We start from the raw sequence: 13,479 nt of genomic DNA, 5'->3' as shown, positions 1-13,479 counted from the left end.
GAAGATAGTGTGACAGACTCGCAAATGGCGTTTATCAGGAGGGGCAAAGAACAGGGGTGGGAGTAGAGTGGGCTGGGATGTGCTCCTTTCCCTCCTAGAGATGTTAAGACTTTACCTGTGGCAATGGAAGGTCAGAGTGGTTCTAGCACATGTGTCAAAATAGAGATATGGAAGAAGAAGAAATTTTTTTGAAGAAACGTATCTGTGGCACAAAGAAAAACCACTTTCTCTAACGTTTTACAATCCCCTACTTTCCAAGGCTGAAGTTATTTCAACCTTCAAAGTATTAATTACAGCTAGGATTTAGTTTACCAACTGTCCCCTCTCCCCTGCTCCCTAAACCTTGTTGCTAGATCTTAAAAGTCGTCCTCGTACAGGTACAGTCAAACTCACACAAAAGTCTAAAAACAAAAAACCTAGCTCCACTCATTTTGGTAGGGGGAAAACAAAGAAGTAGAACAGCCTGCTAAAAGACTCTGAGGAAGAAGAGCTCTCTGTTCGTGTAAATACCAGTATAAATTTAGGAATTTTTTAGGCATGCTTATTAGAAAACATAATTTTGAGCAATACACAGTATTTGATAATATAGTTAAGTTACTGAATGTGCCATAAGTGCTTTAATATCCTTGTAATGTTTGTGTCACTAAAGATCTTTTGCAGAAGGAAGATAAACCACAACATTCACATACAAAACCCAAAACCAGAACCCATGACAAAATGTGTTTATGAAGATTCTCTCATGCCTGGAGGTTGAAGACTGCATTGCAGGTGTGACTGTTTTAATTTTTCACAATGGTAGGGGGTAAAAAAAGGAAATCCATCACTTAAGATTGAGCAAAAGTCAAATTTCAGTTTTGTCTGAACCTAATTTAGCGGGCAATTTCTCTTCTTAGCTCCCTGAGAGTGTCCTTAGGTACTCTTCTATCAGCAAAGGGGAACAATTTAGAATGTAGAGCCTGAACTAACAACCTTTAAAAACTAAGTGGTCCATTTTATAGTTTTCCACAAGGAGAAATAGATATGCCCTTTAAAGATAAAATCAAAACATATACTTATTTCTACATTTAGACCAAGGAAGGAGTGGCTTATCTTACTTCCATATTTCTCTTTAGACATAAACATCTAATTTTTAAAAATTCCACAACATGATGTCTATGAAAGATAGTAGAAAACAGAGGAACAAGATGAAAAATAATGATTAAAAAAAAATCGGAAGGAAACTAAAAATATTTTAAAAAACTAAAATTTACTTTGAAGGCAGAAAAGAAACCTTAGAAAATATATCAGCGACACAAAGCCGAGAAGCACTTTGATCCCTTATCTTCAAAAAAAATAGTTCAAAGGTTGTTATTCTGCTATTGATTTGATAAATAATGTGTTAAAAACAAAAAACGTGAATGTAACCACAAACAGAATCAAGACACAAGAACTACCTTCTAAAATACTGCATGCTACAACAATTAAAACTAAAACAACCATCTCCAAGGAAAAAGGGGAAATGAAGAAACAGATAACAAAAGGCCAAAGCACACTTTACTACCGGGCAGGTAAATGGATGGAACACCCCCTGTTAAAGCTATTTACATTTTAGTGAACATGAAGATCAATGATACACTACTTACAAAAACACTACACAGAAACATGACAGAAAACTTAAGAAATCAAAGTTGTATCAAAAAACAAAAGTAGTTACACTTTGTACAGCATGGTCACAATAGTTAATAACACTACTGCATATCCGAAAGTTGCTAAGAGTACAACTTAAAAAGTCCTCATCACAAGAAAAAAAATTTTGTAACTATGTATGGTGACAGTGTTAAGTAGACTTATTGTGATCATTTCCCAATATATACAAATACTGAATCATTACATTGTACACCTGAAGCAAACATTATGCCAATTACACCTCAATTTAAAAAAATAGGAGTAGAAATAATATGAAACAAAACAGAATTCAAGGTCAAAATCATAGAAAAGGTCAAGATCTAATAAAGACATATCACAACATTAATTTGCAGGTGACAGAATGTCTTCATAACATGTGAAAGCCAAGCCCTTCAGCCCCAAGTGCACCCTTTACTGCCTGCTTCTGAGATGGGAACAGTTCTCCCTCGCCAGGTGCATCACTAAAGGCTGCTGCAGGGACACTAAAAGGAAGGGGCTTTATTTCTCGGTTCTGATGTGCCTTTATTAAAGGCAAGCTTATCACGTACAGGGGCTAGTAGCTTACACGGCTTTCCTAGCAGAGGTGACTTCGCAGCATTTTTTGCAGGCTGGGCATCTCCCCGTGGCCAGGTCCCCCTGGCATCTCAGAAAGCTATTTTCCAGCAAGTGCCCCCATGCAGCACTCTCCTACGTGTGGCTTCCCCAGCACTCCACCAACTCCACCACCAGTGGGCCACAGTTACACAAAGACATAACTAGGTCTGTTCCCAGCCCTGCAGGCAGAATGGGATCCTTTCCAGACCTGTTCCTTCCATGGATGCCTCTCCCTCAGCCCTACGGGTAATGACCGTGCCGTCTACCTGCTGTTGTTACATTCTTTAGAGTTTTCTTTACTTCTTAGCAATCCTGCATCATTCTAAACTCCTGTATAGCTAATCACTTTTTATTTAAACTTTAGTCAAATTACTGTGCAGTTTTTGACTTCTGAGTAGAACTGGACTAAAACAATTAGTAATATTATTTCAGAACTCTTTCTGGGTTGGTAAATCATCATTTTGACTCCCATTGTGACAAGAGGGAAGAGATGGAGACCTCTAAAGTCAAGTATCTTCAGGAGATTAACATTTGTAATTTTTCCAATATGGTAAGTAAATCTTACCTTATTTTTAGCCACCTCAGCTGCCATTACTGCAATCTGACCTTCATAGGATTTGATAGCTTCATTTACAGCTTCAAGCTGTTGCTCACAGGATGCATGCTCTCTCTTGAGCTCTTCCAACTCCAGGGTGATAGCTTCAACTTCCTACAAGAAATACAGCATCTGGGCATTCAACCATTTGTTAACTACTAAAAAATAAAAATATACATATCAACAAAATCAGTAAGATTCTCAAGCAAGTTAAGACCTACAGCTTCTTCAGCTACCAAAAATATGTAAGCTATTTCTGAAGGGGAAAGGGAATTAATTTTAATATATTAAAAAAATGATGACAAATGTACATACAGTTTTTATGAGTTCAAAGAACTTTGTATAAACTATGTCCTTTATTCTTCTATTCCTACAGGGAAAAACAATATGGAATTCTACATAATAGATAAATTAACAGAGGTAAAGCCTGTTTAAAATTATTCAGTAACAAAAACATTAGTTTCTCGATTTTCTTCTTTCCTCTATAGCCTTCAGTTTTTTAGAAAATACTTTGTGCAGTTATTTAATGACAGAATCATAAGGTGGGTTAAAAAAAAATACAGAAGATTTAAATGAAATTTTACAGAATAGATTGAGCACACAGCATTTGTAGACAGAAAAACACAGGTTTAAATTCCAGCCTTTGCACTATCCAAAAGATCAGACATCACCAGTCCACAATCAAACAGCAATTTATAAACATAACATGCTTTGTCCCACATCATTCTTTCACAGCGTACATTCACACAGATGATCAGCAAACAGAAATGTCAAGAGTGAATCTCTGGTTAAGCCACAGGTGTCACATGATAGGAGCTTTGGTCCACTCTTGAATGAAGCGTTTACCAAAAGGCAGCTTTGCTCCTTCTCCAAAATTAGCAAACCAATACAACCCTTACTCAAAATTATATGACACTCAATTACAGGGTTTTAGAGTAGAATATATTTTAATTTGACTCATAACAATTCATAATTTATCTCCTAAAGAAGCACATCTCACTTTTGGATTTGGTGATAAATTTTGATGCTGTACATTAGAAATTGACACAACATTGTAAAGTGACTACATTTCAATAAAAATATATATACAATAAATGAATGAGTGAACGAATTCTGATGAATAAAGCCAAGGCCAACCAATGGTGTTTGTTCTGCTACCTTCATTCTATGTTAATGTTAAAAGATAAGTTCCATTTCAAAAAAAAATTACCTGTTGTTTTTCTTTCATTTTCTTGCTAGAAGCATCTGCTTTAGTTTTGGCGCAATCTAGTTTTTTCTGAGCATCCTTCAGTTCTCTCTCTCTTTCAGCTTCTGCATTTTTCATTTTATTCTCCAATACTTCATATTTTTCCTCTGCTTTTTTTTGAATTTCTTTGGTGTTTTTTAAGGTCTCCTCACTTCCCTCTGCATCATAAAGTAGGCAAATATGCCTAAATGAGGTCTTCCAACTATTAACAGTTACAGATAATGGCTAACAAATTCAACTTTTAACAGAAGAAAAGGTATGGAAAGTTAGAGGCAAGAGTTTAAAAAAAGTTAACTGTTTTAACCTTATTTTAGAAATGGTATGTTGAAACACAGATCATGCCTAAGAGCCATAGTTGAATTATCTAAAAATCTGTAAAGAAATTATTTCCAATCACTTGAAATTAAGTAACATAAACTTTACTTACAACTTAAGTTGTTTCAAAACTTTGTTTAAAGTAAATTATGTAAAAAGATAATCTGTGATCTTTTTAATATCCATATGCTTTCAAAAACCAGAACTGAGAATATAACTATGGTGTTTTTTTATTTTTTAAGTTACAAGAAAACTTACAATTAACTTCATAAGCAAGTTTACTTGCTTGTTACTTGCTCATTTATTCAAGGAACCTCTTATTAAAGTAGAAAAACACTGTAAGAGCATGTCTAGGATGAAGTTATAGCAAACATATTACTTTTAAATTTATAAATTAAAAAAATAAAAAAGTAAGATATGAGTATATTATGGTCACAACTGACATACACTTTTAAGTGTCAGGACCTACATACAAATATTGCCCTGAAAGCCATGACTACACAATTTCCTACACTACCTTTCATTGTAGAGTATCACTGCAAGAATCAAGAGAAATAAAAATACACTTTGACAGAAAGGAAACGGAAAATACAACATACCAAAACTTACCTTAGATGCAGCAAAATCAGTTCTAAAAGTGAAGCTCATAAAAATAAATGCCTACCTCAAGAAATAAAAATCTCAAATACACAACCTAACTTTATACCTTAAGGAACTAGAAAAAGAAAAAGCCCCAAGTTAGTAGAAGGAAGAAAATAAAAAAATCTGAATGGAAATAGACTAAAAACAAATAGAAAAAAAAAATCAATAAACTAAGAGCTGGTTCTTTATAAAACTGACACTTAGCTAGACCGAAGGAAAAGAGAGACTCAAAGTCAGAAATGAGAGATGTTACAACTGATACCACAGAAATACAAAGAACCACGGAAGTTTAGCATGAACAATTTTACACCAACAAATCACACAACCTAGAATAAATACATTCTCAGAAAGATACAACCTATCAAGACTGAATCAGGAGGAAGTAGAAAATGTGAAAAGATAGATTACTAGTAAGGAGATTTAATGCATAATCAAAAAATTCCCAACGAAGTCAAGGACTAGATGGCTTTACTGGTGAATTATAACATTCAAAGAATTAATACCAATCCTTCCTTCTCAAAGTCCTCCAAATAGTAGACAGGAAGGAAACTCTTCCACACTTTTTTTGTGAGGTCAGCATCACCCTGATGCCAAAACCAGAGGACACCACAAGAAAACATTACAGGCTATTATCCCTGATGAACATAAATGCAAAACTCAACAAAATACTAGCGAACTGAATTCAGTAATACATTAAAAGGATCACACACCATGACCAAGTGAGATTTATTCCAGAGATACAAGGATGGCTCAACATTGGCAAATCAGTCAACGTGGTATATACAACAGTAACAAATGAAAGAAAAAATCATGGATATCTAATAGCAGAAAAAGCATTTGAGAAAATTTAACATCTACTTATGATTTAAAACCTCACAATAAAGTGGGCAAAGAGAGAACATACCTCAACTTAATAATGGTTATACATGACGAGCTCACAGCTGACATCATAATCAACTGTGAAAAGCCCAGTTCTTCCTCTAAAATCAGGAAGAAGACAAGGATGCCCACTCTCACCACTTGTATTCAACATAGTACTGGAAGTCCTATAGTAATTAGGTAAGAAAAATAAATAAAAGGCATCCAAATTGGAAAAGAAGTAAAACTGTCACTTTTTGCAGATGACATTATATACAGAAAACCCTAAGGACTACATCAAAAAAAAAGTTAGAAATAATAAGCAAATTCAGCAGTCACAGGATACAAAATCAGTATACACAAAAATCTGTAGTGTTTCTATACACTAACAATCCCATTTAGTATCAAAAAAGAATAAAGTATCTAGGAATAAATGTAACCAAGGAGGTGAAAGACCTGTACAGTGAAAACTGTAACACACCGATTAAAGAAATTAAAGACAGAAATAAATGGAAAGATATTCCATGCTCATGGTTTGGAAGAATATTGTTAAAATGTCAATACTATCCAAAAGCAGTCTATAGATACAATTCAATTCTTATCAAAATTCCAATGGCATTTTTACAGAAACAGAACAATCCTACAATTTGTATATAACCACAACAGACCCTGAACAGCCAAAGCAATCTTGAAAAAGAACAAAGTTGGAGGTAACATACTCCCTGATTTTGAACTATATTACAAAGCTAGAGTAATCAAAACAGTATTTTTTTCAAAATAAAAACATACACAGATCAATGGAACTATTGAGAACCCAGAAATAAACTCATGCATACATGGTCAATTAATTTATGACAGAGGAGTCAAGAACATATGATGGGGAAAGGACAGTTTCTTTAATAAATGGAGTGGGTAAACTGAACAGCCAAATGCAAAAGAATGAAACTGGACCATTATATAATATCATACACAAAAATTAACTAAAAATGGATTAAAGACTTAAATGTAAGACCTGCAACCATGAAACTACTATAAGAACACAGGTGGTACTCTACCTGACATTGGTTTTGATGTTTTGGATTTGTCACCAAAAGCAAAAATGAACAAGTGGGACTATATCAAACTAAAGAGCTTCTGCACAGCAAAGGAAACCATCAACAAAACGAAAAGGCAACCTACTGAATGGGAAAACATATTTGTACATCATATATCTGATAAGGAAGGGGTTAGTATCTAAAGTTTATAAGGAACTCATACAACTCAATTAAAAAAAAAAAAGCAATCTAATCAAACAATAGGCAGAGGACCTGAATAGACAATTTCCACAGAAGACATAGCCAACAGGTACATGAAAAGATGCTCAACACTAATGCATTATCAAAACTACAGTGAGATATCACTGCCTGTTAGAATGACTGTTATTAAAGACAAGAAATAACAAGTGTTAGTAAGAATGTGGAGAAAGGGCACACTTGCACACTGTTGGTTGGATTGTAAATTGGTGCAGACACTACAAAAAACAGTATGGAGCATTCTCCTTCTGAGTATTTATCTGAAAAAACCAAAGACACTAATTTAAAAGATATCTGGACTCCCAAGTTCACTGCAGCATTATTTACAACAACCAAGACATAGAAACAACCTGTGTCCACTAATGGGTAAATGGAGAGAGAAACTGTGGTATATACATACAACAGAATTACTATTCAGCCATATAAAGGGAGGAAATCCTACCATTTGCAACATGGATGGATCTTGAGGTCATTATGCTAAGTGAACTTAAGTCAGACAGAGAAATACAAATACCATATGATCTCATTTATATATGGAATCTTAAATATCCTAGCTCACAGATACAAAGAAAAGATTTGTGCTTGTGGGAGGCAGAGGGTGGGAGAGGTAAATGAAATGGGTGAATTTTTAATTTTATAAGAGAAAAAAATGAATGAAAATATTAGTGGGGGAAATAGGTGTGTGGACACTGTCCTAAGTAACAAGACAAATTTCAAACTACCATATACACTTAAATTCTGATTAAAGGTATAAGACAGGTTCTTAAAATTAGGGATAGAGATAGCTATAAATTGAATTATACATTAAAAATTTCTGTATAGCAAAAATACTATGAACATAAAGCTAAAAGACAAGCTTATAAGTAAAAAGATATCTGAAATGCAGATAACCTATAAAAATCAGAACTCTATATATGAGAACAACAGAAACAAACCATGAGCAACCCAACAAAAAGGGGCACACAGATAGAAAATTATTACATATTGTTATTAATAAAAGTATTTAAAGTAATTAATTCAAATAAATATATAATAAACATGAGCTCTTCTGAATACCTAAAGTAAGGATGTCAGTAGAAACAGATTAGCATAGAACATTTTTATCTTACCAATGATCTTTTTAAGCGCATCTAATTCTTCTTGTTGCTTGTGATATGAGCTTTGCTGAAGCTTGGTTTGTAATAAATCTGCCTCCTCAGTTTTCATCTCCCACTGCTGTTTCAGTTGGCGATACCTGAGAAAAAAGAGTTTATAATAAATGACGAGTTTTTCTGATGGTTGACACATACACTTAAACAGGCTCTTCCCTGAAACAAACTCAGATATAAACAATGTAAGATGCTACTGGTTACAAGACTCTCTTAATGACTCTCACATTTCTGAGGCATCAATTAAACTCAAGTCTGATTTGGCCACTGAAGGTAAACAATTCTAAATGACTAAGACCAACAGTAACTATCCACAGAAATATTAATTTTAAAAAACACTAATATCCTTTGAATAAATAGGTTTCCTTAAAAATAATCCCTTCTGCTGATCCTTGTCAAAAAGAGAAACTCCACAAAAGCTAACCACCACAAAAATAAACAATACATAACAATTATATACAATTTCAAAAATTTGGTTATTAATCCCCATTTCCAAATGTTTAAAAAAAATAATGTTCCCCACACTTTGTAAAGAGACCGATAGTTTAAAATGGAACAATACCGAACAAACATTTGCAGTGCACTTTTCTTGCAAATCCTGTAATTCTCCCCAAGTCCTGGCCTCTTGAAGTTGTTTCTTTGGAAGGTATTTTGCTAATTCAGCTTCAGTGAAATTTTAAATTACAGTAAATTCATAAGGATGCTTGTTACTAGAAATTCACGTTTGAGGAAAAAGGAAGCAACTTATAAAACATAAATACTCCCTTAAGTATTCTTGCCTGAGACTGCTTGACAGTAATTAAAAACATAATTTTAACTTAGTCTCTATTTTCCTATTCATTTAAAAATGTCGAGTATAGAAATCTGAAAAAAGATATAAGCTATTTTCCTGATGTGGTGTATTAAAGAATTTAGTTGACCCTTTCACTCTCATTTTTCAAGATCTATTTCCTTTTCCTCAACCTCAGTACCACAATTAGTTTACGGGACAATTCTGCAGAATTAATAATCCAGTACGGCTCAACAAATTAACAGTTCCAAGCTAAGTAGGACTCCAAACTCACTGCCTTGACAGAGCTTCCACATAACAGACAAATCCTTCTGCATCTTTCTCACAGGAAAAGTTCATTTACTTTATGGTTAACTTATGTTAACGAAGGTAAAAGGCAGGCTTACCATGCATATAATGTTTAAAAGTGGGCATTTTAATGTAATTTTTATCTTGGAATGAACAGTTTGACCGATTGTAACTATCTTTTCCATATATACTGTGTCCCAAAAAATGTCTTGGTACCATTCTAAGCTTTCGTAGTTTTAGAAGATGAATGCCAAAAACTTACCCTCAAAAAAATTATTTCAAAGTTTTTGATTTTTTTTTTAAAACCTTTACTCAAAATTGTGAATTCTGAACAAAGTGTTTGATTTTGATTTAATCTCAGTTCCCATTTGCCATCTTGAGGGACTAGAAAAAATTACAATTAAACTCTCAAATGATGTACTTTGTAAGTTTGTGGCATTTATACTCCTGAAGCTTTTAAAGCAAGTAAGGACTCTTCTGGATAACCATGTGATGAGTTCTCTCATTCAGGTGTTTATTCAACAGTTGTCTTCTCAGTGAGGCTTTTCCTGACCACCCCAACTAAAATTTTAAAGCCTCTTTCCCTGGAGACTTCCTATCTCCTTTCCTATTTTAGTTTTTTCTTCTTAGAACTTAGCATTATCTAACATGGTTTACCAAATTAACTTTTTATATTGTCTGTTTCCCCAAATACATGTATGAAAACAAGATGATGGAAGAGATTTATCTGTCTGGTTCACTGCTGTCTGTATTCCCAGCTCCTAGAAGGGAACTTGGCAAAAAGGAGGCACTCAATAGTGAATAATGTTAAATGACAAAAAAAAAAAAAAAAAAAAACAGGTTACATTAAATAGAATGATCCCAGTTAAAAAAAAAAGCATACACAAATTTTGTGTCATACACAAACAGAAGTAATGTTTAAAAGAACACATACATACCTATATCCACACCCACACAAAAACACTAAGTAAACACTAATTTTAGTAGTGACTTTTGACATGTACTTGTTTAACTCCTCCACAGGCAACCTAATGATGTTCAACATCTACAGGACAGCCACAATGCTGCAAAACTTGGTGTAGATACCCGATCAATGCTATAATATGTTACATAATTTCAAATCAAAGACTCAATTATCCTCTGGTGTCAACCTCCAGAGTATCTATGGGTCTACCCACTAATCCCAGCAGAATGTTAACAGGGTCTATCTCAGCAGAAAAAGGGGGATATTCGGCTGATTTCTCTTCCTTCTTTTTAATTAGCTTTCCCTAATTTCTTAAAGACATTATTTTTATTTAAAAAAAACCTGATAAACAAGTTAGCAACTCACAATTGATTCAAATAAAATCAAGGACATTATGAAAAAAGCCATAAATATTTCTTTAAACAAAACTGTTTTTTTCTACCATGCAAATCTTTGATCAAAAAATTTTTTAAATACAGCTTCATCCAACCAAAGTCTTACTTTTCAGCAGTGTTTTTAAGACCTGCTAACTCCTCTTCTAGAGCCTGTAGCTCATTCTCCTTGATTCTCAGCTCATCTTGAACATCTTTGAGTTCTTGAAACTTGGTTAAAATAGAAGCTGCCTGGGATCGAGCACCTGACAGAGGCAAATGGAACATTAAGTTACCACATATTTAGTAAACAATAAAGTTTTCTAAGAGAATTATACTTGAAAAGACTCATGAAGCTACAGAACTCATTTCATCATATGAATCTTAGGATATACATACTTGATAACAGATACTTCTAAATAGATGCAGTGGGTTATGTTTTCAAAACAATCACTGCCTCTGCCTACTGGGCCCATCCCTACCAGGCCCGTTTTCCTCCCTGCTAATATCAGGCTTAGCCATGTGATTTCGTTTGGCCAATGAAACAGGGAATGTGCCTCTTCTGAAAGTAAACTTTAAGAGGCAGCACATAATTCACCATTTGTTTTCCCTTTCCCGTAAGAAAAGTATGTTCAAAAAAAGGACTTATTTCTCAGTCTGTCTGGGTCCCATAATGAGAATAACATGAAACAGAGACAAGTGACCTGCAGTTAATGTACTGTAATTGTGGAATAAACTCATAAGCCACTGAGAGCTGGGAGCTGTTATGTGGTCTAAACTCTTGATCTAGCGGAGTAAACTGGTTTCACCGTACATGTACCATGTCTGGCAGTAGGTGTTAACAGGCTGAGGTGTTATGTTGGCAAGAAAACTCTAGGCTTCATGGGAGTATGTGAAGGTCAATCAGCAATGCTATTATGAACACTCTGTTTATATGATACGGGGTTACATATTTGCCATCTCTTAAACAGGAATTTCAAGAATATCCAAATCAATGGAATCTAAAATGTTTCTTCTATTTTAGATATTTAAAAATATTTGTGCTCTGTATCTTCCAACTGCAGATACTAGTCATATTATACTATACACTTAGTAGAGTATACTGGGGAATTTGATACTTGATCATGGAATTCATTGTATTAGCTACTGTTTCCTTGGCCTAGGAAGAAATTAAGACACTTGATAATCTCAGGAGGCATCCAAATCTTGTGGTTTGGTTAAAAGCACATACTCTGAAATCAGACTATCTGAGTTCAAATTCTGAGCTTTGCCACTTACCAGCAAATTACTTACCCATTCTGTACCTCAGTCTATACAACTATATACTGGAGATGATAGTAATGTCTACCTCATAGTTGCTATAAGGATTAAATAAGTTAATTATTCAAAGCCCTTAGAATAGGGCTTTATACAATGATAGAAATGTTCTATATCTACATTGTCCAATTACCCATTAAGCATTTGCGGTTACTGAGCCCTTGAAATATGACTAGTGCAGTTAAGGAAATTATTTTTAATTTTATTTAACTTTATCTTAATTAAATGTAAAGAGCCACATGTGGCTTGTAGCTACTGTCTTGGACAGTACAGTCTTACAACACTGCCCAGTACACAGTAAGTACTATTCAGTGTTTGTTACTTATTACAGTCACTTGACACAGATCTGAAACCTCAGTGTAGCAAATATCAAAACAAGAAGAATACTATCATCATCTAAAGAATTTCTTAAGGCACCATCTCAAGGGTAGATTTAATTTTGTATTTTACTTTTGACAGGAGCAGAGGCACATACACAAATTAGAAGTCAACATGTTTCCTGAAGGAGAAGTGGGTAGTGAAACTACAAATGTACTGAATAAAAAGACTTCATTTTCCAGTGACTAGAGTATCTTGATAGGGAAAAAAAGAGAAAATAAACAGGAATAGATTTACTTAAGATGAATAAAAAAGCTATAGTACTGATTACTAGACTATGAGATCCTTGAGGGCTGTAACATTGTATAATTTCTCAATTAATATTAAGTATTTGTCAAATAGTAGGTATTCAAAACAAAACTCAATCCTGAGGTTAGGAATAAAATACTAGATTAAGACATTCCAATCCCAGTATTTTCTGTTTAAAAAAAAGCCCCCATTTTATTTAACACACAATATCGTAAGAACAAAATAATATAAAACCTACCTCCACTCAATGTCCCATGAGGATCAAATACTTCACCTCCTAGAGTTACAGTTCTGGTCATTATCCTTTTATCAAAAGCTACTTTTTTTGCATTATCCATATTGTCACAAACTAACGTTGTTCCAAAGACAAATTCCATTGCTTTCTGAAGTTCTGGTTTGTATTCAACCAAGGAAAGAGCCACATGAACATTATTAGGGCCAACCTGTGGGAAAACAGATTTCATTATACATAATACTCCTTTCCTTTCAAATATTATTTTATAAAACAGTAAGAACTGCTATAATAGAAACTTAAAAAATACATGCCCAGCTTTTGAACTTTCTAAAGTACTATGGAAAATGTAATAGTTTTAGAAAAAAAAATCTCAAGTTTAAACATTGAAAAATGTTTAGCTAGAGTACCAGTCATAATGAGAGTTTCAATCAAGCAGAAGCTACTACCAAATTTCTAAATCCAAAATGGCCTATTTGAACACCCTGTTTTAATTAAAGAACAGCAACTGCTGGATCAACACAATTACATAAAA

The 13,479-nt window shown here is 33.9% G+C and overlaps 1 protein-coding gene and 1 long non-coding RNA gene across 5 annotated transcripts in view; one reads left to right on the top strand and one right to left on the bottom strand.

Moving 5' to 3' along the window:
• Window positions 1–2,812, top strand: part of LOC105067560 (uncharacterized) — a 439,520-nt gene extending 436,708 nt beyond the window's left edge. For all 3 annotated transcript variants that reach the window (XR_012506477.1, XR_012506475.1, XR_012506478.1), the window contains one exon: window positions 650–2,812. This is a non-coding gene — a long non-coding RNA (uncharacterized LOC105067560). The remainder of the gene's footprint in view (window positions 1–649) is intronic.
• SMC2 (structural maintenance of chromosomes 2) overlaps window positions 1–13,479 on the bottom strand; it is a 46,945-nt gene that overhangs the window by 14,039 nt on the left and 19,427 nt on the right. For both annotated transcript variants that reach the window (XM_010952961.3, XM_074361925.1), the window contains 5 exons: window positions 12,951–13,155; window positions 10,899–11,034; window positions 8,317–8,441; window positions 4,065–4,258; window positions 2,825–2,968 (listed from right to left, as the gene is read on the bottom strand). In XM_010952961.3, the coding sequence (XP_010951263.1) occupies window positions 2,825–2,968; window positions 4,065–4,258; window positions 8,317–8,441; window positions 10,899–11,034; window positions 12,951–13,155 (804 nt within the window). The remainder of the gene's footprint in view (window positions 1–2,824; window positions 2,969–4,064; window positions 4,259–8,316; window positions 8,442–10,898; window positions 11,035–12,950; window positions 13,156–13,479) is intronic.

Source organism: Camelus bactrianus, chromosome 4 (genome assembly GCF_048773025.1).
Source record: "Camelus bactrianus isolate YW-2024 breed Bactrian camel chromosome 4, ASM4877302v1, whole genome shotgun sequence".
Taxonomy (NCBI): Eukaryota; Metazoa; Chordata; class Mammalia; order Artiodactyla; family Camelidae; genus Camelus; species Camelus bactrianus.
The sequence above is the reverse complement of the archived record's forward strand: the minus strand, read 5'-3'. Positions and strand labels throughout refer to the sequence as shown.